At 37.6% G+C, this 26,922-nt stretch overlaps 3 protein-coding genes across 5 annotated transcripts; all 3 read left to right on the forward strand.

Annotated features, from left to right (window-relative positions):
- LOC310716747 (retinol dehydrogenase 11) lies at positions 1-3,606 on the forward strand. The gene is made up of 7 exons (XM_083524153.1): positions 1-182; positions 590-724; positions 843-1,034; positions 1,984-2,145; positions 2,332-2,451; positions 2,582-2,786; positions 3,086-3,606. Exons 1-7 carry the CDS (start codon positions 89-91, stop codon positions 3,189-3,191), a joined length of 1,014 nt encoding a protein of 337 aa, XP_083380279.1. The 5' UTR covers positions 1-88; the 3' UTR covers positions 3,192-3,606.
- A 319-nt stretch (positions 3,607-3,925) lies between these two features.
- vps45 (vacuolar protein sorting 45 homolog) lies at positions 3,926-14,567 on the forward strand. Of its 3 annotated transcripts, none has more exons than XR_014530546.1 (16): positions 3,926-4,186; positions 4,419-4,553; positions 5,052-5,112; positions 5,195-5,274; positions 5,388-5,456; positions 5,667-5,804; positions 6,213-6,323; positions 6,634-6,768; positions 6,974-7,087; positions 7,294-7,461; positions 7,872-8,030; positions 8,171-8,278; positions 10,415-10,536; positions 13,086-13,217; positions 13,796-13,944; positions 13,993-14,567. XR_014530546.1 is itself a non-coding variant. In XM_083523293.1 (16 exons), exons 1-15 carry the CDS (start codon positions 4,094-4,096, stop codon positions 13,884-13,886), a joined length of 1,716 nt encoding a protein of 571 aa, XP_083379419.1. In that variant the 5' UTR covers positions 3,926-4,093; the 3' UTR covers positions 13,887-13,928; positions 13,978-14,108. The 3 variants fall into 3 exon arrangements, 2 of the variants coding, with proteins under 2 accessions (XP_083379419.1, XP_083379418.1); XM_083523293.1 differs by having other exon boundaries at positions 13,796-13,928; positions 13,978-14,108; XM_083523292.1 differs by having other exon boundaries at positions 13,796-14,038.
- Positions 14,568-15,245: 678 nt separating this feature from the next.
- On the forward strand, positions 15,246-26,036 carry plekho1a (pleckstrin homology domain containing, family O member 1a). Its single transcript, XM_083523294.1, has 6 exons — positions 15,246-15,550; positions 16,133-16,279; positions 21,955-22,095; positions 23,118-23,222; positions 24,121-24,222; positions 24,451-26,036. The coding sequence occupies exons 1-6, from the start codon at positions 15,524-15,526 to the stop codon at positions 25,495-25,497; spliced, it is 1,569 nt and encodes a 522-aa protein (XP_083379420.1). The 5' UTR covers positions 15,246-15,523; the 3' UTR covers positions 25,498-26,036.
- The last annotated feature ends 886 nt before the right edge of the window (positions 26,037-26,922 follow it).

The raw sequence follows: 26,922 nt of genomic DNA on the forward strand, positions 1-26,922 counted from the left end.
ATTTGCAAAGCACATGTAATGAGCAGACGAGATTTGGGAAATTAATTCCGCTGGTTGGGAACATAGAGAGCTCCTTTTTGCATATGACATGAATCTATATGCCTCGGTTTCTCAGCTGTGGGAGGAAATGAATTTTAATCATCTAATCAAATATGGGGCTATAACTGCAGCTACGGTTATTAGTAAGTTATACAACTTATTCTCATATCACATATGTTTTGGTGTGTTGAAGGTACAGTAGACAGGAAGAGATCTATAAAATAATCATAAACAATTTAGACTCTATAAAAGTATTTAAGTACTGTTGACTTTAAGGGTTTATTTATTTTTTATAATTTATTTTCTCAAGGAAAGATTGCATTTTTGGGAGATTATTAGAGCTAATCTGGTTTGGCAGCTTTAGAGAAATAACTCCACATAGACCTTGTGACTCAGTGTGCAAGGAGTTGCCCAGTAAACGTTTATTGTAATTGAGTTAACAATTTTACTCTGTGTAAGTAATGGTGCTAACCCAAGATGTATTTTATGCAAGCAGCAACTGCCACATCAAGTCATAGGAAAATGTGCAATCATATTATTTGATATATAGGTCTGGCTGTGCTGAGAAAGTGGATTGCGGGTAGGGTTTGCTACAGCCGTGTGCGATTAGATGGCAGGACTGTTGTCATCACTGGTGCCAACACTGGGATCGGAAAAGAGACAGCTCAGGATATGGCTAAGCGAGGTAAACATATATTTAACCACTTTTACAGCTATACAATCATTATATTTCCATCAAGACAGTTAGGAACTACAGTTTATTTTAGAGAAAAAAAGTCATTCAGGTCTCTGATGCCCTTTAGGAGCACGTGTCGTGATGGCTTGTCGAGACCTCTCAAGAGCAGAGAAAGCTGCAGAGGAGATACGCTGCTCCACAGGAAATGGCAACGTGGTTGTACGGCATTTGGACTTGGCTTCATTCTTCTCAGTACGACAGTTTGCACAGGAATACATCGCCACTGAAGAAAGATTGGACATACTTATTAACAATGCTGGTGAGACCATTCGGTTATTGTATACTGAAATATATTGGTATCATCATGATTAATAAAAAAGGAAATCTTAAAGTGTGTGCAATTTACAAGAGCAAATGTTTCATTATGGATTCCTTAACCCCTTAATCTCCAAACCTGTATTTCTTATTTTTTGTAATTTTATACCATGTTACTTTATATCATAATTTCACTGTAGATATTGAATAATTCAAGGCTGTTATTGGATAATAAAGTGAGACAAGTGTCAAAACTATGACAGTCACTAAACAATTACTGTTTGTAAATTAAATTTTGCACATATATAATCTTGGATGATTTTATTATAATCTTATTTAATTATGAGAATGATTAATAGTTACTAAGACTATTAGAATACAAATATACATGAGTGAGTACAAAACTAGTCATGTATTATATTAGGTAACTACACACAAACATGCATACATATGAGCCCAGTCTCATGGCATTTCGTGACATAGTCATGAAAATGAATGTAATAAATAAATAAATATTATTTATTTAATAAATTCCTTATTTTCAATTTAATGTATTTCAAGAGGAAGTATTTTTGGTGTCTCTGCCACATTTTTCTTAATGGAAATGGGTACCACAAACTCTGTATTATTTTTTTTATTTGTTATAGATTTTTTTTGTAATCTTCAAGCACTAAAATATAGTAAATATATTCCCTCGGATAATTAAGGAGACTGTGTTAATAACAGTAACCGAAACCCTAACCCTATATTTTATGCCTTATTCTCTGATAAAAAGGGGAAAAAAAGATTACATTTGACATTTCTCAGTCGTGCTGAGTGACACGAAAAAGAGGGAAATTTATGTCCATGAACACGAATCAATAGATTAATTTTCGTGATTATATCACAAAATGCTTGGAGACTGTTTTGTACATATATATGTATACATATGCACTGTTATCATTTTCTATTAGGAGTGATGATGTGTCCCCACAGTCTAACAGTAGATGGGCATGAAACTCAGTTTGCTGTCAATCATTTGGGCCATTTCCTTCTGACCGTTTTGCTTCTGGACATGCTGAAGATGTCTGCCCCTAGCCGCGTTGTCAACGTGTCCAGCATTGCTCATAAAGGGGGTAGGTCTTAGCTGTTACACTGAGCCTACATTTACTTCTCTACTTTTTTTTGAAAAAAATATTTCTTATTGAAATTTACTTTAAAATAACATTCATTTTATCTGTTTAAAAAAATTTAACAACCCTCTATTTTAAATTATGTATGTTTAAATGATATAATTAATGTAATATTTTTTTATCCTACAGGAAATATCCACTTTAATGATCTTAACTTCACCAAGACACCATATGATTCCTTGGTTAGCTACAGACAGAGCAAACTTGCAAACATTCTCTTCACCAGAGAACTAGCACGTCGGACCAAAGGTTTAAACACAATGTCCCCTGCATATTCTATAGTGCATTTTAAATAAGCCTCATCAAATTCACATAGTATTAAAGCATTGACAAATTTAATTTGTATATAATTTGTTTGCCTTGTGTTTTTCCTGTTCAGGTTCTGGAGTAACATCATATGCACTGCACCCTGGAGTGATTCACACTGAATTAGGCCGGTATGTACAGATGCGACACCCTGTGCTGAGCATCCTTTTATTAATTCCTTCTGTTTTCCTGATGAAGAGCCCTAAGCAGGGAGCTCAGACTTCTATTTACTGCGCTGTTACAGAGGGACTGGAAAACTATAGTGGCTGCTACTTTAGGTGAGTTTATGGTCATGTTCTGCATTCCACAGTTTATCGGTATAATGTACAATATATAAAATAATTGTATTATGATTTTCATCCAATGCTATTTATTCAAAGGACCAAGATGATAAAACACTTTATATTGCATTTAAATAATCTTATATCATACATAATGTGTACATGCATTAAAACGTTTGAGTTAATTGCTAATAGTAGTAAAAAGATGAGGTTTTGTGTAACAAATAGTTGTAAATATAATAATATCAATAATCAAGTTATTGTTACATCAGTGAAAGGATTATTGTTTATTTAAGTGACTGTCAGCTGAAGGAGCCAGCACTGGAGGCTAAAGATGACCTTGCTTCTGTCAGACTTTGGGATGTTAGTTCTCAAATAGTAGGCTACAAAGAATGCAACTAACATCAGCCAGGATCTGAAGAAACAGTGATCCTCCATCACCACCATATGCCTGCTTTATATTTCTGTTGCGTTCTTAACAATGGTTTGTTTTGTCTTAAAGATATAGATTTTCTTTTTTTTTTTTTTTGTTGATATTTAATTAATCTCCCAGGACATCCCACCTGGTCTGGACTCAGTATTGTCTTAACTACATACATTACTACTATTTTCTCTATAGTATGAATCTTATAATAGGGTGAATCCAGGTGTTACTATTCAATGTACCGTCTAATAAACCACTGTATACAGTTATATCTGTAGGTTGAGAAGTTAAAAATAAAAATAATTATTATATTAAGTCATATTATAATGTCATTATATTCGCATTATCTATTCATCAGCTTGTATTGTTTCTGCACATGTATGTAAGCAATTCTCTGTTAAAAAATAAATAAAATATGGGTTTTATTTCATGATTCAGTTTCATTTTTTTTTGTGTCCAAATTAAAAGCTTTTGGATCATAATATATATATTTTTTTACGATTCAGAAATAGTGCCTGAACCCCTACTAATCGCTCTGATACTATGCCAATATGGCGTTTAATTTACTCTGTGCTCTGGTGGCGCGTTGCATTGTGGGGTAGTTTTCCGCTTGCCTGTGACCTGATCACAGATCAGAAGAGACGTTAAGAAATTTCCAGAACCGTTTAGTCTGGTCGCTCTAATAACAGGTCTCAGATCACCTTTAGAGCTCGTTGTATAAACCGGAAGTAATCCGCTCTGACGGGCGATACACTGAGTTTTTCCTCCATTGTCAACAAAATTCGCGGTATATATTAACTACAGCTTGTACATTTACAAAGACTGAAGATTCAGAAAGTTATTCGGGTAAATAGGCACGACGAAGGACACTGTTGACAAAATGAACGTGACTTTAGCTGTTAAACAATATGTCACTAAGATGATAGAAAGCAGCGGACCAGGAATGAAGGTTCTGCTCATGGATAAAGAAACGGTAAGTAAATGTTCCAGCACAATATAACCTGTATATATATATATATATATATATATATATATATATATATATATATATATATCTCCATACTGTTGTTACTGGCTACATATAATACACAAGTACATAGTGACAATTCATGTCTTGCATGACATAACTGCTTAATATTAAGGAATTAAGACAGTAATTAGGAATCCCTATATATTTCCACTCTGCTTTTATCTTCTAACCACAGACCAGCATTGTGAGTATGGTCTACACACAATCTGAGATCCTGCAGAAGGAGGTCTACCTGTTTGAGCGGATAGACTCCCAGAACCGTGACAGCATGAAACATCTGAAGGCCATCTGCTTCCTCAGACCAACCAAGGTGCCTGTGCTTTGAGTCAGGTTATTTTTTATAGGGAAAGATTAACATCTTTCAAAGTACAAAATAGTGGTATTAGTCTGGGTTCCTGGCGAACACTGTGTGAAATAGTTGCAATGCAGTCTATTCTCAAGGTATCATGGGCACTTGCAGTGAGAACGCTAAAGGATCCTCATATATAGGCTCTGAAAGTGTTCATTTCAGCATTGAAGACGGTGTAACTTTAACAAAATATATGACACTACATATTCTTATGTAAAAAAAAAGAGCACACTGCAGATTAGATAGATGAAGTAGGCAGTGTATTGAGTAGACTGTATGGTGGCAAAAGTGAACGAGAAAGCAGTCAAAACATGGAACCTATGAGGGCAATACTTTTTGGCCACTCTTACAAAATCTGATCTTTACAGACAAACTTCTCTAGTGTTTACTTGAAATAGCAGATTGTCATGATGATTACACATTTTTTTAATCGCTTATTCTTTTATGTTATGCATTTAGGAAAATGTGGAGAATCTTATTCAGGAGCTGCGGCGTCCCAAATACAGCGTATACTTTATCTGTGAGTAATTAAGCTGACATGGAAATTGCCCATGTTTCCAATTCTGTATTCTGCTCTCACACCTCTATGACTTTTTGTCTAGTTTTCAGCAATGTCATCAGTAAGAGTGAAGTGAAGGCCCTGGCAGAAGCTGATGAACAGGAGGTTGTGGCAGAGGTGCAGGTTAGCAAGTTTGTGTCTGCCTGACTGAATTTGTGGTGATAATCATTTACATTTGTATTATATCACCTTATTAGTTCTGATTAACAGATCACTGTAATAAACTGATTTTGTAGGAGTTTTATGGTGACTTCATCGCTGTGAATCCTCATCTTTTCTCCCTCAATCTGCAAGGAGTGTCCAGGGTATGAGAAACAGGCTATTTCACTGTCATTGTTTACATAATTTACATTAATATGGAAAGAAAATATTAACCTTTGTAAATTTTAGTGAATAATTTTCAGATAATTATGGATATATATTTTATAATGCTAATTTAATGACATAATTTTGTCCTTGATTCTCAGTTCTGCACTAATTTTGATTCATAAGGTATGTTATGTGATTTGGCTCAGGGTCGCAGTTGGGATTCCAGTGTCCTTCCACGTGTCACTCAAGGTTTGACCTCTGTGCTGTTGGCTTTAAAGAAGTGTCCTATGATTCGTTACCAGCTTTCCTCTGACATGGCCAAGAGACTGGCTGAAAGTGTAAAGGTATGATGTATGTTCGAATACACATCACTCCAAGACAAAAATACTTTATAGACTTGGAGTAATTGCTCGGTTGTAGGTAATTCTTTTGTTTGTTTTTAATCCAGTTGCTATCCAGTTAAAATTAAATGTCCTATGTGCAGGGAGTGGGAGTGTTTTTGAAAATATTGGTGTTTTTTCATTTACAGAGAATCTCATTGATGTAGTGGGTTTTTCTTTTGCCAGTGGCCGACAATCTGATTTATAACTTCTTCATAACGCTTTATTCCTTATTCATGAATTATAAATTGCAGGATATTTTATAATCTAATAATTTATAATCAAATCTAATTGTATTTGCATTATATATTTAAGGCGTACATAATTACTGTTGAAATGATGTATTTTACATTTGTTTTTTCTATCCTGTAGCAAATAATCAGCAAGGAGTATGAACTGTTTGACTTCAGGAAAACCGAAGTTCCTCCTCTTCTGCTGATTCTGGACAGAAGTGATGATGCGATCACACCCCTCCTTAACCAGGTGAAAGTTAAACTCGTGATTTTCTTCAGGTCATATTCTAACATCTTAGTTTTTTAGATGAGTGCAGTATGCTTAGTTTTTATTTACTGGCTATGGCCACTGGAGGGCAGTAGAGACCAATGTTCAGATAGGTGCTGCTTATATTAAATCCTTCATATTTTTATTAATGAAACTGCCTTCCTAGAGAAATATGGCACATTCATTATTTTCTCTCTTCCGTTTTCAAACTGATATTTTGTATTTCATGGTGCAATAATTCAATGCAGTAATTGACATTGGAGTGACTGGTCTGTTCTTTTCCCCCTTCTAGTGGACATATCAGGCAATGGTTCATGAGCTGCTTGGTCTAAACAACAACCGAATAGATCTGTCCCGAGTGCCTGGCATAAATAAAGACCTGAGAGAGGTGGTGCTGTCTGCCGAGAATGATGAATTCTATGCTAATGTGGGTATCACAGAAATAAATGGTTAGAACTGAATGCGTCAAAATGTTTTGTGGACTTTTTGGAACCAGCTGTATATGTAATGAAGATTAAAATGAATTAAACTCACTTAATCTTAATTGAATCCTTTTTAATAATCATGGTCTAGAAAGATGTCATAGAATGAGGTATAAACTGTCCCTTTTTGTTGCTATTTTTCTAAAACAGAACTTGTACCTAAACTTTGGTGAAATTGGAACAAACATTAAAAACCTGATGGAGGACTTTCAGAAGAAAAAGCCAAAGGACCAACAGAAACTAGAGTCCATTGCTGATATGAAGGTGAAGTCCAGTTTATGAATTCCTCGATTCATAGGAATTATATCAACTAACCGGTGTGATGATTCTGTGATGACTGACTGACAGTCAGTGGTCTTCACTTTTGTCTATTTCTGTCTCCACCCACACATGCATGTTTGCTTAGTTAGGAAGTATTTAAGAATTTCCGATGTCAAAATTGTACATCTTCCCCAACCCTTTCTTTGCAGGCTTTTGTGGATAATTACCCACAGTTTAAGAAGATGTCAGGCACGGTTTCCAAACATGTGACGGTGGTGGGCGAGTTGTCTCGTCTAGTCAGTGAGAGGCAGTTAATGGAGGTGTCTGAGGTGGAGCAGGAGCTTGCATGCCAGAATGATCACTCTAACGCCCAGCAGGTACCTTGCACACCTAACACTCATTAACACATTCCTCCCAGTAAAAGCTGAAGTGAAAACACACAGCTTTATTTGGACTGTTTTCTCTGTAAGTACAGCAAAGGTGTTTAAGAGCACAACGCCATAAACACAACATTCTTTTGAGTTTTATTTCTTTGTTTGTCAATGAGGATGGGTTCCCTTTTTGAGTCTGGTTCCTCTCAAGGTTTCTTCCTCATAACATCTAAGGGAGTTTTTCCTTGCCACTGTCGCCATGGCTACTCATCAGGGATAAATACACATCGTTCACCTAAACTGTTAAATTCTGTAAAGCTACTTTGAGACAATGTCTGTTTTGAAAAGCGCTATAGAAATAAACTTGACGACTTGAATTTAGTCATCTTTACTTCAGTTATTATCTTTTTCTCCAGAATGTGCGACGGATGCTGCAGAACCCACGTGTGTCAGAGCTTGATGCAGTGCGTCTGGTGATGTTATATGCTCTGCGCTATGAGCGACACAGCAGCAGCCTCCTGCCCAATCTTATGGAAGAGCTTCACAGGAAAGGGGTGTCTGAAAAGTACCGCAAGGTGATGGCTTATAAAATGTAGTGTCTTGCGAGATCGCTGTGCTTGTTACAGTGCAACAGCGATCTCGTTAGTAAATAAGGCTGGTGTTTGCTAAATTGAGTCATGCTTATTCTAGTTCAACTTTTCTTCCCACACAACAGATGGTACAAGCCGTGATTGACTACGGAGGCAAACGGGTCAGAGGAAGTGATCTCATTACTCCTACAGATGCTGTGGCCATCACCAAACAGTTTTTCAAAGGACTCAAAGTACATGATTAATTTCTAAATTCCAGTAGGCATTCTTAACTCATTTTAGGCATAGTTGCTGATTGAGTGTCGAATAATTGTGTAAACTTGTGATTTATGGTAGTCTGTATATACATTGAGGAAAATAAGTATTTGAAGACCCTGCTATTTTGCAAGTTCTCCCACTTAGAAATCATGGAGGGGTCTGAAATTGTCATCGTAGGTGCATGTTCACTGTGAGAGACATAATCTAAAAAAAAAATTCCAGAAATCACAATATTCATTCATTCATTCATTCATTTTCTCCCGCTTATCCGTAATTCGGGTCGCGGGGGGCAGCAGTCTAAGCAGACCCCCGCCTTCGACCGCTGCCCAATCCTCACAGCACCGTCCCTTACGGTCCCTCCTGCAGGTGGTGAGCCCACGGGAAGGCGGCCCCACGTCACTCCGACGTCACGGACCTTGATATTTCCCTCGTAAGGGACCCCCGGAGCATAGAGGGTTAAGGGCCTTGCTCAAGGGCCCAAGAGTGGCAGCTTGGCGATACCGGGGCTTGAACCCCCGACCTTCCAATCGGCAACCCAGCGCTCCTTAACCGCTGGAGCCACCACTCCCCCTTTTTAAACTATTTATTTGTATGATACAGCTGCAAATAAGTATTTGAACACCTGATAAAGTCAATGTTAATATTTGGTACAGTAGCCTTTGTTTGCAATTACAGAGGTCAAACGTTTCCTGTAGTTTTTCACCAGGTTTGCACACACTGCAGGAGGGATTTTGGCCCACTCCTCCACACAGATCTTCTCTAGATCAGTCAGGTTTCTGGCCTGTCGCTAAGAAACACGGAGTTTGAGCTCCCTCCAAAGATTCTCTATTGGGTTTAGGTCTGGAGACTGGCTAGGCCACGGCAGAACCTTGATATGCTTCTTACATAGCCACTCCTTGGCTATCCTGGCTGTGTGCTTCGGGTCATTGTCATGTTGGAAGACCCAGCCTCGACCCATCTTCAATGCTCTAACTGAGGGAAGGAGGTTGTTCCCCAAAATCTCGCAATACATGGCCCCGGTCATCCTCTCCTCAATACAGTGCAGTCGCCCTGTCCCATGTGCAGAAAAACATCCCCAAAGCATGATGCTACCACCCCCATGCTTCACAGTAGGAATGGTGTTCTTGGGATGGTACTCATCATTCTTCTTCCTCCAAACACGTTTAGTGGAATTATGACCCAAAAGTTCTATTTTGGTCTCATCTGACCACATGACTTTCTCCCATGACTCCTCTGGATCATCCAAATGGTCATTGGCAAACTTAAGATGTGCCTGGACATGTGCTGGTTTAAGCAGGGGAACCTTCCGTGCCATGCATGATTTCAAACCATGACGTCTTAGTGTATTACCAACAGTAACCTTGGAAACGGTGGTCCCAGCTCTTTTCAGGTCATTGACCAGCTCCTCCCGTGTAGTTCTGGGCTGATTTCTCACCTTCCTTAGGATCATTTAGACCCCACGAGGTGAGATCCTGCATGGAGCCCCAGTCCGAGGGAGATTGACAGTCATGTTTAGCTTCTTCCATTTTCTAATGATTGCTCCAACAGTGGACCTTTTTTCACCAAGCTGCTTGGCAATTTCCCCGTAGCCCTTTCCAGCCTTGTGGAGGTGTACAATTTTGTCTCTAGTGTCTTTGGACATCTCTTTGGTCTTGGCCATGTTAGTAGTTGGATTCTTACTAATTGTATGGGGTGGACAGGTGTCTATATGCAGCTAACGACCTCAAACAGGTGCATCTAATTTAGGATAATAAATGTAGTGGAGGTGGACATTTTAAAGGCAGACTAACAGGTCTTTGAGAGTCAGAATTCTAGCTGATAGACAGGTGTTCAAATACTTATTTGCAGCTGTATCATACAAATAAATAGTTACAAAAATCATACATTGTGATTTCTGGATTTCTTTTTTTAGATTATGTCTCTCACAGTGGACATGCACCTACGATGACAATTTCAGACCCCTCCATGATTTCTAAGTGGGAGAACTTGCAAAATAGCTGGGTGTTCAAATACTTATTTTCCTCACTGTATTTGTACGTTAAACTTCGTGCTCCTACTGATAAAAAAATATGCAATTATGTGTGTGTGTGTGTGTGTGTGTGTGTATGTAGGGTGTTGAGAATGTCTATACCCAGCACCAGCCTCTACTTCATGACACGCTGGATCAACTAATTAAAGGCCGTTTGAAGGACAGTCAGTTTCCCTACCTTGGGCCAAGTTCTCTGCGGGACAGGTTTATATACAGCACATACTCACCTACATACATTCACAATAAAAAAAAAAATGTTAAGCCACTGTTCTTTGTAGCGGCAGATCTGTCGTATCTTCATAGATTCTTTCTTGTATCTCTAATCTGTTTCATTTGAGTCTTAACTTAAATAATAATAATAAATAACTCGCCTGCATGTTACAATTAAAAGTTGTATTAGCACTTTATGTTTCACATATTCTACTATTGTAACCACAGCATTGTCGCTATTACAGAGTTCTGACAGCTAAAATATTTACCACTGATAGTATTTGATACTAAGTTCTCAATATTTAGTTTAACGGCATTTATTAGAAGATGGCTCTTGGTTGTTTGTACACAATTGCTCAGTGATAAAAGTAAGTGTTGGACACTACTTGCTCTTACAAAATATCTATAGTTTTTCTCATAACCATGACTGAATTATAGTACAAATTTGAACATACAGTGAGGAAAATAAGTATTTAAACACCCTGCTATTTTGCAAGTTCTCCCACTTAGAAATCATGGAGGGGTCTGAAATTGTCATCGTAGGTGCATGTCCACTGTGAGAGACATAATCTAAAAAAAAAAATCCAGAAATCACAATGTATGATTTTTGTAACTATTTATTTGTATGATACAGCTGCAAATAAGTATTTGAACACCTGAGAAAGTCAATGTTAATATTTGGTACAGTAGCCTTTGTTTGCAATTACAGAGGTCAAACGTTTCCTGTAGTTTCTCACCAGGTTTGCACACACTGCAGGAGGGCTTTTGGCCCACTCCTCCACACAGATCTTCTCTAGATCAGTCAGGTTTCTGGCCTGTCGCTGAGAAACACGGAGTTTGAGCTCCCTCCAAAGATTCTCTATTGGGTTTAGGTCTGGAGACTGGCTAGGCCACGCCAGAACCTTGATATGCTTCTTACAGAGCCACTCCTTGGTTATCCTGGCTGTGTGCTTCGGGTCATTGTCATGTTGGAAGACCCAGCCTCGACCCATCTTCAATGCTCTAACTGAGGGAAGGAGGTTGTTCCCCAAAATCTCGCAATACATGGCCCCGGTCATCCTCTCCTCAATACAGTGCAGTCGCCCTGTCCCATGTGCAGAAAAACACCCCCAAAGCATGATGCTACCACCCCCATGCTTCACAGTAGGGATGGTGTTCTTGGGATGGTACTCATCATTCTTCTTCCTCCAAACACGTTTAGTGGAATTATGACCCAAAAGTTCTATTTTGGTCTTATCTGACCACATGACTTTCTCCCATGACTCCTCTGGATCATCCAAATGGTCATTGGCAAACTTAAGACGTGCCTGGACATGTGCTGGTTTAAGCAGGGTGTATTATCTTAGTGTATTACCAGCAGTAACCTTGGAAACGGTGGTCCCAGCTCTTTTCAGGTCATTGACCAGCTTCTCCCGTGTAGTTCTGGGCTGATTTCTTACCTTCCTTAAGATCATTGAGACCCCACGAGGTGAGATCTTGCATGGAGCCCCAGTCCGAGGGAGATTGACAGTCATGTTTAGCTTCTTCCATTTTCTAAAGATTGCTCCAACAGTGGACCTTTTTTCACCAAGCTGCTTGGCAATTTCCCCGTAGCCCTTTCCAGCCTTGTGGAGGTGTACAATTTTGTCTCTAGTGTCTTTGGACATCTCTTTGGTCTTGGCCATGTTAGTAGTTAGATTCTTACTGATTGTATGGGGTGGACAGGTGTCTTTATGCAGCTAACGACCTCAAACAGGTGCATCTAATTTAGGATAATAAATGTAGTGGAGGTGGACATTTTAAAGGCAGACTAACAGGTCTTTGAGAGTCAGAATTCTAGCTGATAGACAGGTGTTTAAATACTTATTTGCAGCTGTATCATACAAATAAATAGTTTAAAAATCATATTTTGTGATTTCTGGATTTTTTTTTTTAGATTATGTCTCTCACAGTGGACATGTACCTACGATGACAATTTCAGACCCCTCCATGATTTCTAAGTGGGAAAACTTGCAAAATAGCAGTGTGTTCATATACTTATTTTCCTCAATGTATTCCAGTCTGTGACCTCAGAAAACCTCCTTAGAGATTTCATTGAATGACCAGCACCAGATGATTCGGTTTTGTGTACATATATTGGTTGAAGAAAAAGTATCAAGTGTTTAGATTGAATGAAAGTGTTAAGGTGAGATCTAATAATCCTTTCGTTTAATGTTTATGCTGAAAATGCTTTGGGTGAACTGATGTAAGGCATTAAACAATAACAGCACTACCTCTCAATTTTCCATATTTTTTTAACGACCTTGTAGTTGAAAACCTTAATCTGGCGTATTGTCATGCTTTCAGATGCATTGTTATTTGTTAGCGAATGTACATCCTTTGAAGATATGGTGAGCTGCAGCTTTAAGTTAATTATAATATTCTGCATGTATGTGCAAAAAAAGGGGCCTTAATACTTTTATGAAATGACCTACTTTCACAAAATATTTATTCAACTCGTATGCATTTATGAATATAGACTGGTGTAGTTACTGTATGTCTCATAGTCTTTTCTTCCAATTCAGGCCGCAGGACATCATTGTCTTCATGATTGGAGGAGCCACGTACGAGGAAGCACTGACCGTGTACAACTTGAACCGCACCATGCCAGGGGTTCGCATCGTGCTTGGAGGAACAGCCATCCACAACACCAAAAGGTTGGTGTACACGTCTGGATCCATGAATATACAGATGTTTATTGGGAAACAGTTAACTTGTAACTTAGCTACACAGACTGTTCGAGGGACAATCTTTTTTGTATCTTAGTTTGGCGTGTAAATGGATGAGGGACGTCACTGAATTTATTTTCATTTTTGGGTGTTTGTGATGCTTTGTGCTATGTGCAGCTGAGGTGAATTTCATGTAATAAATAAAACAGCATACAGTTTAGACAGAGTGCATGGTAACAAATTAACAAGACTTTACACTACTGTAACAATACTGTTGTATTTGGTTTGGCTGTTGAGATTTTTCTTTAGATTTGTGCTATTTTATATACATCATCTGAGACTTTTGTTGAGATATCATCCCTGAGATACAATACTGTTTTATGAGGGCAAGAAATAAATGTTCAGATATGTGGCAGGATTGAGTTTACTAGACATATATATTACATATTTGGCCGTACATTATAGCAGGACTACGATAAATCTTCAAGGACACCGATTAATATATACATGTAGGTGCTGATTTGACTGTGAAAAACGTGTTCATGTTTTTTCTTCATCCTCCACAGCTTCCTGGAGGAGGTCACATTAGCAGCTGGCTTGAGTCATGGGGAAGCCAGGGGTTCACATGGAGCTGGGCGTCCACCAACCAGGCACTGAACACTGAATCAGTAGTTTTCACATTGATATAATAGCAGTGTTTTGTGTGTGTGTGTGTGTGTGTGTGTGTGTGTGTGCGTGTGTGTGTGTGTGTGTGTGTGCTCAGAGCTCAAATCTACTTTCTTGTATCGATACCAGTCATTGTAGACATTCCTCTTGTCCTGAATATATACCATATTGTGAGTCAAAGGACTTAAAATGATCTTGTGTCCAAAACAAGAGAAATTGATTTGTATATTTAAAATTGGTGATGTTTATTAATGTGATCACAATGACTGCTTATGACAACACTATAACAATAAGAACACAATCTGACCAACCTGAACTGTGCAACTTGTATATTGTGTCTGATCTGCTGTATGTAAATAAGGTAGTAACCATGTTCTTCCAGTGAAAACTCAAATTTGAGGCATATATTGTCTTTTATTGGACTGTCTGCAGATATAGAATGATGAGAGGATTTATCACAACCGCATGTTTCAGTGTTTGTGTAACTCAGTACATTTTACCTATGTATACAGAAATATATTGTACATTTGTACATGTTTCCCATCTATACCCATGTGTACAGAGATACATATTTTCCCTTCTGTGACAAAACTGGACTTTAACTACTTTAAAAAAAGATAACTGTATGCAAATGTAAAGCTGTTGTAAATGATTAAATGGTTCATTTCTGTAGTGTTGTAACGGCTGTGTACTTTCATTGTCCAATTTAATAAGAATACCTGCTCATGTATGCAATTTATTCACATTCATGTGGCAGCAACACAGTGTCTAAAATCATTAAGAGTCATGTCAAGAGTTTTAGTTGAAGTTCAAATCAAACATAAAAATGGGGGGCAAAAAAATACATCTGTGTCTTTAATTATGCCATGGTCTTAACATGGTTTTTCTATAGTTCTACATCGTTATTCTATTGACTATTAAACTTTCTCAGCCACCAATAAGCTTTAGTGATTACTTTAATTTGTATGAAACACATGATCGCTCACTGATATGGAAAATCCAATAGGCACTTTAATATAATACAGTATTTAATGTAAGGTCATGAACCCAGGCTGTTTCCAATCTGAATCACATATGAGTTTTATGTTATTTTATTTTCTTGTGTCACCATTACTTATCATTCCTCTTTGCATATGTACAGTGTGATATACTTTATTAACACGTTTCTATTTTTTTTTTCTATAAATATTGCAAAAGTGTTAATAGGTGTTGGGTGTTAAGTGACATAACCACTCACCATTAATCCTAATAAAGTGCAGTTAATTAGCTACAGTAAATGTGTGAGGCTCCAGCACTAGCCCTTTGTCGTCAGTAGGGGGAGCAGTTTGGCTCCTGTATAAACTCAGACTAATGCAGATAATGCGATTCACAAGGACTCGCAGCATCTCTCAGGGAGCCACCCAAAAGCCAATGGAGAGAGTGTGCATGCCCGCGATTTGTAAACCTCCACCATACGAGCCGAGCAAACAGTCTAAAGAGACCAAGCGGCTCACGACGGCGAGTATTGACGTTATAATGCTCCTGGTTTCCGAATGCACACCGAGAAAGTCATAGGATCATAGGAACAATACAACACACAGCACTGCTGCGGGATCAGTTCAGGAAATAAAGTCCAGTTCGCCTTCATTATGAAGAAGAGCCATCTCGTCAAAAGGGTGAGATTTGAAACAAATTTACTCTGTTATGTTACCTGCAGCCTACTGCTTTAGTCTCTTCTGCAATTTGGCCACATTTCGATATTCAGATGTTATGTGTATATTAAATCTAGGTTCTTGCTAAAACATGTAAATCAGTGTAGACGATATCAATGGGGTTTACCCCTTTGTCTTGCCCCATCTAACATACAGCATAACATCTTTTTATCTATGCTTTATCCATATTTGTAAAGCAGATAAAGTTTATATATATTTTGTGGTTTTCCCTAATTAATTTAATTGAACACGCCCTTAAAGTCCATTTAAAGCAGTGTTCCTCTGTATAAGGTTTATAGCAGCACCACAAGCTACAGTTGTGTATGTGGGTTGGGTAAAGTCTTTGTGTAAGAGTTTTCCCAGACGCTCTAATTCTTTTGTTATTTAATACAAGTCCAGCTTTACTTTCCTCTCTCTCTCTCTCTCTCTCTCTCTCTCTCTCTCTCTCTCTCTCTCTCTCTCTCTCTCTCTCTCTCTCTCTTTCTCTCTCTCGCTCACTCTCTCTCTCTCTCTTTCTCCTTTTTTCTCTCTCTCTCTTTCTAAAAGGGTGTTCAGGATGCTGCACCTCCGTCCACACAGCCAGACAAAGTGGGCTGGATCCGCAAGTTCTGCGGTAAAGGCATTTTCAGAGAAATCTGGAAAAATCGCTTTGTGATGCTCAAGGCTGACCATCTGTATATTTTTGAAAAAGAGGTGAGTCACAATGAATATACACAATAAATAAGTGGACTATGCAAATGCATAGCAAATCCCTATTCTCCCCTTTTCCCACTTTTTGAGCCCCTTATGCCTGGGGGCCCTACGTAGTTAGGCTCACCATTCTTTCCTAGAGGATTGTGTTGATTTATTTGCACTTGAAATGTATCTGCCCCAAGAACTGGCCATCTACCAGAATTTGGTAGGTGCAGTAAAAGGTTTTGGAACACGGTATGGTAATTATGATTTTGTTTTTGCACAGTGGTGCAGTGAGTCGTGTTGCCGCTCCCAGCTCCCAGAGACCCTGATACAGTCAGGAGCTCAGGTTACTGTCTATGTCTATAAGTTTCTGTATATGCAATCCAATTGGGTTTCCTGTTAGTTCTCCGGTGTGCTCCCACTTTTAAAAAATATGCCGGAAGGTAAATCTGTTATTTTAAATTGCCCCCATTCCGAATCTATTCCTGCCTAGTGCTTGCAGGATAGGACGCATCTCCACCCTCCTCAGTGATGACTGAAGATTGACTGAAAAATTACTGGTTATTTGGCTGCTTAAAGTTCCGACTAATTATACAATTATTCCTCTTATTCTGTAATTTCTATGAAAATATTGTACATAACACTTTACTATTGTAAAACCTCTTGCATCCTGTATTTAAATGTAGACACACATTTATAATAATTATGATTTATATAAGATAAGATAAGATAAGATAAGATAAGATATAACTTTATTAATCCCGAAGAAAATTCTTGTACCAGAGACTGCTCCAACGACAAATGCAAACACGTAATAGTTATATAGGATATAGTAAACATTATAGTTATAGTTATGAAAAAAACAAAAACAAAAAAATTTAGTTTTGTTATTTATAGATACAGATATTTTAGATATAGAAAAAAAGCAACATTAAATAATAAATAAACTTTTTTCTCTTGCCTTTTAAAGTGTTGCAGACTCTTGCAGATCATTTATAATGCATTATGTTTTATGTTTGTAACACATTTTTTAAAGATATGAAAGATTTGAACACATTATATTGTAATATTATAATATATTACAGACATGTCCTTTATAAAAAAAGTATTACTAAGATGATGCAAATGAGAAGCACAGCAGCTATATCACCGCCTAAGGTGTGACTAATTTTGCAGCTCTGTCACTTTGTGAAAGCCTGTTGGGTTGTTTCAATATAAGAAGGCTCTTTACAGTCTTTTCAGTCTGGACCATGCCTTTATTCTTATGATAACTGCAGTTGCATTTTAAAATGTTTCTGCGTGGCCTAGTCCTTACAAGTTCAGCTGCAGCGTTTTGGATTAGGTACAATTGGGAGGACTCGCTTTAGGAGATGAAAGACACAGCTGCACCCCTTTTTATGCCGAAGGATCCCCGAAGCTCTGAATGCATAGCCAAGGCCATACACACTTGCACACTTTACACATTTGCAAAACACTGAGCTCTTATCCATCTGCAAATGCTCTCTTCATTTCCAATGTCTCCATGAATGGATGGTTAACAAAATACTAATGAGCCCATAATTAAAATTCTGCAGCTAGTCATTTCTGTGCAGTAAGTGCTAGAGGAAATGGTTTGCTTCATTTGAGTCAAATTGCACTAAACCTATGGTGTTATCATTGCTCATATCATTATTAGGTAATAATAAAAAAAAAAACTAATGAAGTGAGAAAAAGCTATTTATATTTTTAAGGGAGCTGCTGTGGCAGTTTGCCGATTGGGATTTTCACTCTTAAAGCATGTGCACAGGATGTGCACTATGTGATGAGAAGCTGCTTTGTGTGATCTAATAATCTTTATTTTATTTATTTATTATTAGGCCTACTTAAATTGAACTTGCCAAACACAGACTGAGTATTGTTTCAAGGCTTAGGCAAAGCAATAGCTTTTGCTTTTTATTGTTAGACATAGAAAGCTCTTAGGTTGGTTTGTGTGGCAGATTTGAATAGTGGTATATATCGCTGTGGTAAAATGATATGAGCACTAATGCAGGTGTTATTTATATCTCTTTCATCTCCTATATACCATTGTTTACATGAAAACCTCTTAAAAGTCAAATTATTATAATGTGCCTGCCTGACAGTGGCATAAATTGTGTTTAAGCCCTATATTACCTTCCATTAGTACCATCTCAGCACTCAAGCACCCATTGCTCATTTTTGCAGCAGCAGAGAGTGTCTCTGGGTTGCATCATGCTGCTGGTTCTGGCTGTCTCGGTGCCTGTGGGTGAAATATACAGGGTTCTGGATCTTTTGACTGAGTGTCAGAATACACTACAAGTTACACTATCTGCTACAGGCTTGTGTTGCCAACATGATTCCAGTGCAAGTAACTATATGATGTATATTCTGATTAATAGGCATAGAGGGAAATGTTACATACCATCTACCTTTGATAACAGGAACCTAGTATTCTTGCTTCATTTGTTTTTTGCATATGAGTTGTACAACAGAGCTGCACCATTTGTCTCACCATTTGTCTCAGCTATTTACCAAGTGTTAATCTTCTATTAACCTTCTATATTCTTTCACCTCTTACAATAAACATTTTGTTGAAATACTAATTATCCAATTTGACAGTTTGGAAAATGCCATTCTTTTTTCACATTGTTTTCAAAAATGGGATCAATCCTTAATAGAAGCCTATTGAGGCACGGATTACACTGCCCCTGGCTCAGAGGAGAAGCAGAGGACAGGAGAGGACAATTCATGAGTTGCCAGGGTGGGCTGGATACATAAATACGTAAATAAATTATGTTTAAAGTTGTCGTAATCTCATTGCTGACTAGACAAGTGTCAGAATCATAAATTATGTCAGATCTAGCATTTCCAAATGCTTTGAGTAGAAATGTGTATCACACAACAACAGCTGTAGTGTGTCATTTATGCAGGAGACATTATTTGTAGAAAAAAAATGTTATCCAGTGTAGCCATTGATGTAGCAGTGGAATTACTCATACAGTGAATCATGACTTTTACGTTCACGTTACACACTAATTTATTTATTTCTTTAAAAGTAGCAGTTGTTTGGGATTAGAAATGTATTATTTAAATGCAATCTATATGTATTTTATATATATATATATATATATATATATATATATATATATATATATATATATATATATATATATATATATAGATAAATAGATAGATAGAGAGAGAGAGAGAGAGAGAGAGAGAGAGAGAGAGAGAGAGAGAGAGAGAGAGAGAAAAATTTAATAAAACAATGACTTGGGACATGCAATTGCAGGGTACTTTATGTTGACTACAGATTTGAGCCAAACTAATAGGGGCTTGTTTTATTGCTCCCCTGTGAAGGCTTTCAGTATAGACTGTGTGTACATAATCCCACTGCTGTGCTCTGTAAGAGTTTTAAATAAATACTTAAAGACTGGCCACACTTGAGACCCTGTGCCTTTGTTTCCAGGCCTGTGCTCCAAAATCATTGTGATAAATAAATAAAGTACCATTCAATTAACTTTGAAAGGTTTATTTTTAAATGCAGGCCTACTTAGGAAACCTTTATACATTGAGGGGGAAAAGAACCCTTGAAGTACTGTCTTCAGGCCCCAGAGGTTGCATGGGTTCCTCTGATGGGCTCATAATTTAAAATGTTAAATTTCAATAGGATACAAATCAACAGACTAGTTAGGTAATTCAAGAGTTTCTGTAGTTTTTCTGTATGTATGGTTGAGCCTGCTGTCTCTCCTGATTCCGATTTTTGGGCAGTGAGATTAAAGCCTCCATTAATATGTCCCAGTACATTGCTTCATTGCCCCTTAACCCTTTACAGAGAAATGGCATGGTATTCAATTATAACAATAATAATAATAATAATAATAATAATAATTATTATTATTATTATCATTTTCACATATGGAAACAGTATATAGTGTTTCTCAATTACTTAAAAAAAAAAAAAAAAAGAAAAAAATTTCACTTAACATTTTTTTATTCTTTCTTTCTAATCTAATAACGATCCAGACATGTTATAAACCCCATGCAGAGCAAAGCCATAACATGACAATTAAGAATGTGTCTGCTGTCTGCTTTGTCTATTGCTTTTGTTCTTATTTGCAGTTCCCACTTTCGTCCTGAGGTTGGTTGGTTAGCAGGTTATTTTTAGAGGTGGTTAATCCTGGGATCAGGATGGTCCCCTGTCTGAAACATTCTGGCCTAACAACATGGGAGTGAAATATTGATGTGATAGAAAGAACCCTGGTGTCTTCCTCCAGGGAAATGTTGCTCTAAAAAATCATTACTCCCTAAATTCTCTGTGACTGTGTACCCTTACATTTTAACCATGTGAACCCAGTTAAATAGTAGGAATTGGGTCATGTGAATAGTATTGGGGACAGATAATAGAAAACCATGTAGATTTGTGTCTAGTTTTTAATGATAGTGTTTACTTGCTTTGTATATTTTATCAAGTATAAGATTCAGGTCTTTATACAGATAGTGTACTTAGTCTGCAGGCTGTCTAATGTGATGGTCCATCAACTCTGACCACTTTGATCTTTTGGACCAAAGCTGCTTACTGATTCCTTGTTGCTTCTTTCTGTTGCTATGGTGAATTGCTTAGTAACCATACAGAATTCAGAGTCTGTACACTGTAGCTGCCAGTTTAGCATCTTCCTCAGGTCACCGCAATATAACCGACATAAAGAGGTGATTTTGCTATCTCTTATTCCACCTGCTTCTGTCTCTGTCTCGCAGTGAACCCATGTGATCTTTGCCATGGCCCTCTGGGAATTGTAGTCTCCCAGAGGAGATATTGCGTTCAGGCCCTTTGCTTAGAAGCAATAAATATATCAATTTTTTTCACTTAGCCAGCTTTAATAAGGGCTGACCTGTGTTTAAATGAGGCATATCACAGCCATCTCAAAGGCAGAATAATTTGAAGAGCTAAACCAACTGGGAACAGCACTTGTCTTTGTCTGAAACACACTGTCTACCCTCAAGCTGCTGTGTTATATACTGAATTTAAAACAAAAAAAGAAATTCAGAAATTAATATGTATTATGAAGTAACAGTCACTTAAATATTACATACAGAAAACATTGTTTTATAATGCAATTTACTGCATTTAAAATGTTGAGGTTATTATTATTAAAACAGTAATTTTATTATTCAAAAAGTTACATCTGTCTCTGTAAATGTGATGTAAATATTCCTTAACATGGTGCACGCTGTTTATTTGTTTTCATAAACACATCTTGCCTCTTTGGTATTCTTTCATATCCTCTCAGTTATAATGGTCACCCCATCACACACACATTCATCATGTTGTATTGTTGAGGTTCCATTGTCATTTTAAAATGTTGAAAAACTCTTGTTCTCTAGACAAACTGTGAAACAGAGGCTTATTTCCATTTTGTCTGGTTTTATATTTGTGTTTATGAGGACTAAGCTCCAAGCTTTCCTCACTGTCACAGCATGTGCTTAATGATAACAGAGATCAGTAATTATCCCTGTCCCTCTGGCTGAAGTCAATGTGGCCTGCTGTGCCCCACTATCAGTAAAACAGTCACCATGTGAAAAGAACACAGATGGCTGTCAATTAATCGACACATGAGAAACAACTTGTACCCTTCTATGTGGATGAGTGGGTTATTTGTGCTCACAGCGAATGCTTTCCCCCCACCTTCTTGCAGATGAAGAATGATGGCAAGACACATGAAGTGTTTGACCTGGCTGAATATGAGCGATCGGAGGAGGTGCGCAAAGCCAAGAATCGCAGCAAGAAGAACCACAGCAAGTTCACTCTGTTGCGCTGCCGGCAGCCAAGGGCTCGTGTAAGTCCTCACTGAACATGAACAATGTCATAAGAAAAAAATGGCCATTAGCGAGGAGATGCTAGAAAATCCCAGGTGTAAGGTTCCTTTGTGTTCCAACAGTATCAAGTTACATTGAACTCTGAATGGTAAAAGGTAGATACATGTTCTGCATATCTGTCCTTTTGCTAGACTGCTTTCTTATTTATTTTTTATTCACCAAAATAATGACGTTATGGTAATTACAACTGACCAAGACAGACAATCGTATACTCTGGAACTGAAGATGTTTCACCTGCAGGCAGATAATTAAAATCTAATGTTTCTGTTGACAGAGGCATACATTTCTCAGTGCCTCAAGAGCATATTTTTTTCAGTAGAAGACAGAATTCATAATGAAGTGTAGTCCAGCTCCTGTTTTTGACTGCACCGTATTGCTCGGTCATGACAACAATCCCTCATCCTGAAATATGTCAGCATCTGTCAGTGTATTATCAGTCACTTGGCTCTGAGTCAAGTTATTGTCTAGTCTCTGCATGTAAAATTAGCCCTTGCAACCTCACACAATGCATACTATATTTGGATTTTTTGTGATTTCTGAAAATGTAGTAGAATCATTTAGATTTTTTTTATATTAAAATATTATAGCAAATTATTATTTATTTTTGTTTGTTTTATATACTTACACAGAATTATTTGAAGGGAAGGTTTGTTGTAGTTGATTATGATGTACCTGATTTAATAAGGTTTGGTGTGTCTGTGTGTGTGTGTGTGTGTGTGTGTGTGTGTGTGTGTGTGTGTGTGTGTGTGTGTGTGTGTGTGTGTGTGTGTGTGTGTGTGTGTGTACTGATTAAAGAGAACATTTTATGGACTTAGTATTGCCATCTTTATTTATTTTCTAAGTGTTTTAATTTAAAACAGATTAAATTTCTAAACTGATGTACTTCCTTCAGCACTAATGCTATTAAAAATACTAATATTTATTGTAATATTTTTCACCAGAACCACACAGTTTATAAAAGTTCTTATTGTATTTTTCTCAGACTTCCAATCTTGTGTTCTTGGCTGTTAGTCCAGAGGAAAAGGAGTCTTGGATCAATGTCCTGAACACAGCCATTACAAGAGCCAAGAACCGCATACTGGATGAGGTAAGCTTTCAGGCCTTTAAAAAAAATCCCTATGGTGTTCTTTGTTTCTGGCTCTTTTATTTTTATATATTTGTTCCCATAATTGTTTGTTGGTCATATGCTCCCACTTCCACCCATTAACTCCAGTGTCTCTTTTGTTTTTCTTTCCTTTTCTCTTCTGTTGCTTTTCTTTACAGGATCTAACCATATTAATTAACACTTCCAGTCCCCCCATTTTTTTTTTTTTTTGCATTATTGCTGAATTGGATATATGGCTTTGTGTTTGTAATCTTTTTAAAATAATATTCAAAGCACTTCAGCTGATGAAAAATAATTACAAACTGTCATTACTGCCCCCATGGATGTTTCCTTGAAATTCATTTTAGCTAAGCTTCATTACCATAATCATAGTCTACAATAAACATGGTTTCTTTGACAGGCAGAAATCAGATGAGGTCAGATTAATAAAGAGGTTAACAAAATGTTTAATCTATTTTTAGACAAAAAAATGTCCTCCATTACTCCTTAGAGTTATACTTTAAGTTAAGAAAAACCTGCTGACACTTAAATGTTCGCTGTGAACTGTGTAATCCCTGTGATGGTAACGCTAAACTTGCTGTCAGAGTGTGAAATGTGAAAGTTCTCCATATGTGAATTTGTACGATCTGTGAATTAATCAACTCCTGTCTGAAGCTCAGAGTATGTGAGCTTGCTATGCCACCTACAGAAAAAACATGTACAATTAATTAGCACTCAGAACCGAATTTAGCCAACTGAATGATGTGTTATGTTTTGCAAATATTTAACCTAAAAGTTAAATAATTATACCTGTTAAAATAAATAACAAACTTTTTGGCGTTAGATTCTTTACTGCTTTATTTACATTTCTTTTATTTTTATTTTATTTGTTTTTCCTTAGGTTACGATTGAGGAGGACAGCTTGTTGTCTCACCCAACACGTGACCGTGCCAAGATCCCACTTGGGCGACGCTTGCCAACACGGGGTCATCTAATGGCTGTGGTAGGTGGCTTTTTTAGCAATGATTTGACCTCAGTCAGAAGTCATTTAATCAGAGCGATCATTGTTGAGCCCTTTGTTTAAGACATTTGGCTACAAATTTATTTATTAGTGTACAAACCAATATATAAGGAAATAGGGTATTTAAACCAAGTTTAAACACCTTCTTGTCCTTTAATTATTATTATATTTATTTAGTAATTGTGAGGATGATTGACGATTCATCCACAGGCCTCAACCTCATCAGATGGGATGCTGACTCTTGATCTTGTGCATGAGGAAGACGCTGGCATGGAACATGATCATGCTGTGTGGGTAAAGGACCATCGGGGAAACCTTGACCTGTTGGCCCCTGCACGAAGACGTGCTGGCACTGATGTCTCAAGACCGCGAGATACCTCAGAGGAGGGCAGGGTTAAGACCAGCAGCCTTCCCCGTGAGAGTGAACTTTCCTGGAGCAACAAAAACCAATCTCAAAGTCCTCAGCAAGGGAAGAATCCTGTAGCCCTGGAAAGAATTCACAATGGCTCACTGGACAACTCTATGAGTCTCTCAAGTCACCTTCATGACATTATCACCCAGCAACTACAGAGGACCCAAGAACTATTGGCAGAAATCCAGGGGCAAGAGCCCCAAAGAGGACGGATAGGTTGCTACCCCCATCTAAGGGGCATAGACTCCCCAAGGTTGTGCCATTTAAAGGGCTCTGGTTCCCCCCAGTCTAAGAGTTCTAGCTCCCACAGCTCATCTCAAGGGAAAAGAACAGACTCTCCCTCCCGAATTAAGACCAAGGATTCACCTAACGCTAGGACAAAGGAATCACCTCATGTCAAAGGAAAGGATTCCCCTCATTCAAAATCCTCAAAGTCACCTCACTACAAGGACCAGTTCCGTTCAAAGAGTGTTGATTCACCCAATTCAAAGGTTTCCTGCTCACCTAGTATGAAATGCTTTGATCTGACCCATATCAAGGGTTCAGAGTCACCCATTTCTCCTGGCAACAGTTCACCCAATTCAAAAACGGTTGAGTCGCCCAGTTTGTGGCTTTTGAGTTCGCCCCATTTTAAAGGAATGAAGGACACAAACACATTCACTGAGTTGCTGGACTGGGAGAGCAAAAGGGCAGCGACGGAACGGTTGCTACAGGAAGCAATCTCCTCTTGGGAGGAAGCAAGGGAGATTTTGGCAGAGGTGAAGGAGCTCCAGGCTAGGCAGAAGCTAGCAGAAGAGAACAAAACACCAGATCCTTTAGCACTCTCAGAGGACAGCAAGCATTGAGCAGTCTGACACCACCACACCTAGTCACAATGATGTAAACTTGTTGAACTATTCTAAATAAATGACATAAGAGAGCACAATAAATATAAAAATTGCACTAGGAAGATTTTGTTTATATTTCCCTACAATTAATCCTCTCGTACCACATTGCTGATAATATTCATTCTTAAATTTCCCTTCAACACCTCAGGCCCTTGTCTTTGCACTTGAAGTTTTTACTGTAAATTGTACTGTACATTGTACCCTTTTTTAAAATTATGTAAAGGTTACATTTCAATCCTAAAATCTTATCGGTATACTACATGAAATGATGTTACTGTATATTGTTTACACCTGGAGTCAATGTTAAATTTGTTTGCAGCAGTTTTAGATGTTACTATGATGCAGATACTCCAGATACAGATATAGACGTTTGGTCATGACACACATGCTTGGTCACAGACCTTTTGACCAAATTGTAAATTTTTATTTCATTATAATCTTGCAAATGACTGAATGTTAGCAAATGCTTCCAAAATAAAATTCAAATTTATCTCAAAGTAACACTGCATTGTAGTTGTTGTTAAACACATCAGCCACATGTATTAAACACATCAGCCAACCTAGCTAATTACACTTTTACTACTTTGTCAGTATCAACATTAAATTGAACGTTTAGTAGCACACTTCCGCCTCCATGTTTAGAGGTCATGTAATGTCATGAATAATGATAGTGATTTTCTCCATGAAAGCATGCTGATCAATGGCAACTTTGTGAGCAGAAGGAGCTACATATTAATTTCATTTTTTGAAAGAGTGTAATTAGATGGTTTTAATTACTGTGGATGGGACGAGTTGAAGTAGGGTCAGCTGGATGTACAGCAGTATCTTTAATAAACTGTTTATTTGCTCTTTAGTGTTGCTGCTTTTTCAACACAGCAACGTGGAAAAAATATTCTTGAAAATTATTCTAATAGCTTGTATAGAGTATATATTAAGGAACATGCAGTCAAGAATGAGAATCAATTTACAGCTAAATGTTCAGTGCCAGACTAGGTGTGAGTCATAGGTTACTGAATTAATAATTCGGTATTGAGCTGATATTTATGCACTTTGGTTGCAGAAGGTTTCTCTACTCAAACAATGTATTCACATCACTCTGCCCATGTGAGATGAGAGTATTTAAAGTCAAGAGTTAGTTTAGGTGATAAAATCATAGATGTAAATTCTTTGGGCTCAATCAACATTACAGATCTTCCCATATCCTCAGTCTGAACCAGTGTTCAGTACTTCAAAGGATTTAAATATTCACCAAATGTGTGTGTTTCCCCAACTAGAATAAATGATTCAGAAGCTAATCCTTTTGCCTGTCAACTCACTTCTCTTTTAACTAGCTCCACTTTTACTGGGGCAGGGATTTTCATTTATATTCATTTTCAGTCCCTT

The sequence above is a fragment of the Silurus aristotelis genome (genome assembly GCF_946808225.1).
Source record: "Silurus aristotelis genome assembly, chromosome: 21".
Classification (NCBI taxonomy): domain Eukaryota; kingdom Metazoa; phylum Chordata; class Actinopteri; order Siluriformes; family Siluridae; genus Silurus; species Silurus aristotelis.

Excerpts from the sequence above, each read along its gene's own strand:
- vps45 (XM_083523293.1), top strand. The coding sequence starts at position 4,094 with ATGAACGTGACTTTAGCTGTTAAACAATATGTCACTAAGATGATAGAA. Across the intron at positions 5,113-5,194 it reads ATACAGCGTATACTTTATCT|TTTTCAGCAATGTCATCAGT; the intron begins GTGAGTAATTAA and ends CTTTTTGTCTAG. Across the intron at positions 5,805-6,212 it reads GACTGGCTGAAAGTGTAAAG|CAAATAATCAGCAAGGAGTA; the intron begins GTATGATGTATG and ends TCTATCCTGTAG.
- plekho1a (XM_083523294.1), top strand. The coding sequence starts at position 15,524 with ATGAAGAAGAGCCATCTCGTCAAAAGG. Across the intron at positions 22,096-23,117 it reads GCCGGCAGCCAAGGGCTCGT|ACTTCCAATCTTGTGTTCTT; the intron begins GTAAGTCCTCAC and ends TATTTTTCTCAG. Across the intron at positions 23,223-24,120 it reads AGAACCGCATACTGGATGAG|GTTACGATTGAGGAGGACAG; the intron begins GTAAGCTTTCAG and ends GTTTTTCCTTAG.
- LOC310716747 (XM_083524153.1), top strand. The coding sequence starts at position 89 with ATGAATCTATATGCCTCGGTTTCTCAGCTGTGGGAGGAAATGAATTTT. Across the intron at positions 1,035-1,983 it reads CATACTTATTAACAATGCTG|GAGTGATGATGTGTCCCCAC; the intron begins GTGAGACCATTC and ends ATTTTCTATTAG. Across the intron at positions 2,452-2,581 it reads ACTAGCACGTCGGACCAAAG|GTTCTGGAGTAACATCATAT; the intron begins GTTTAAACACAA and ends TTTCCTGTTCAG.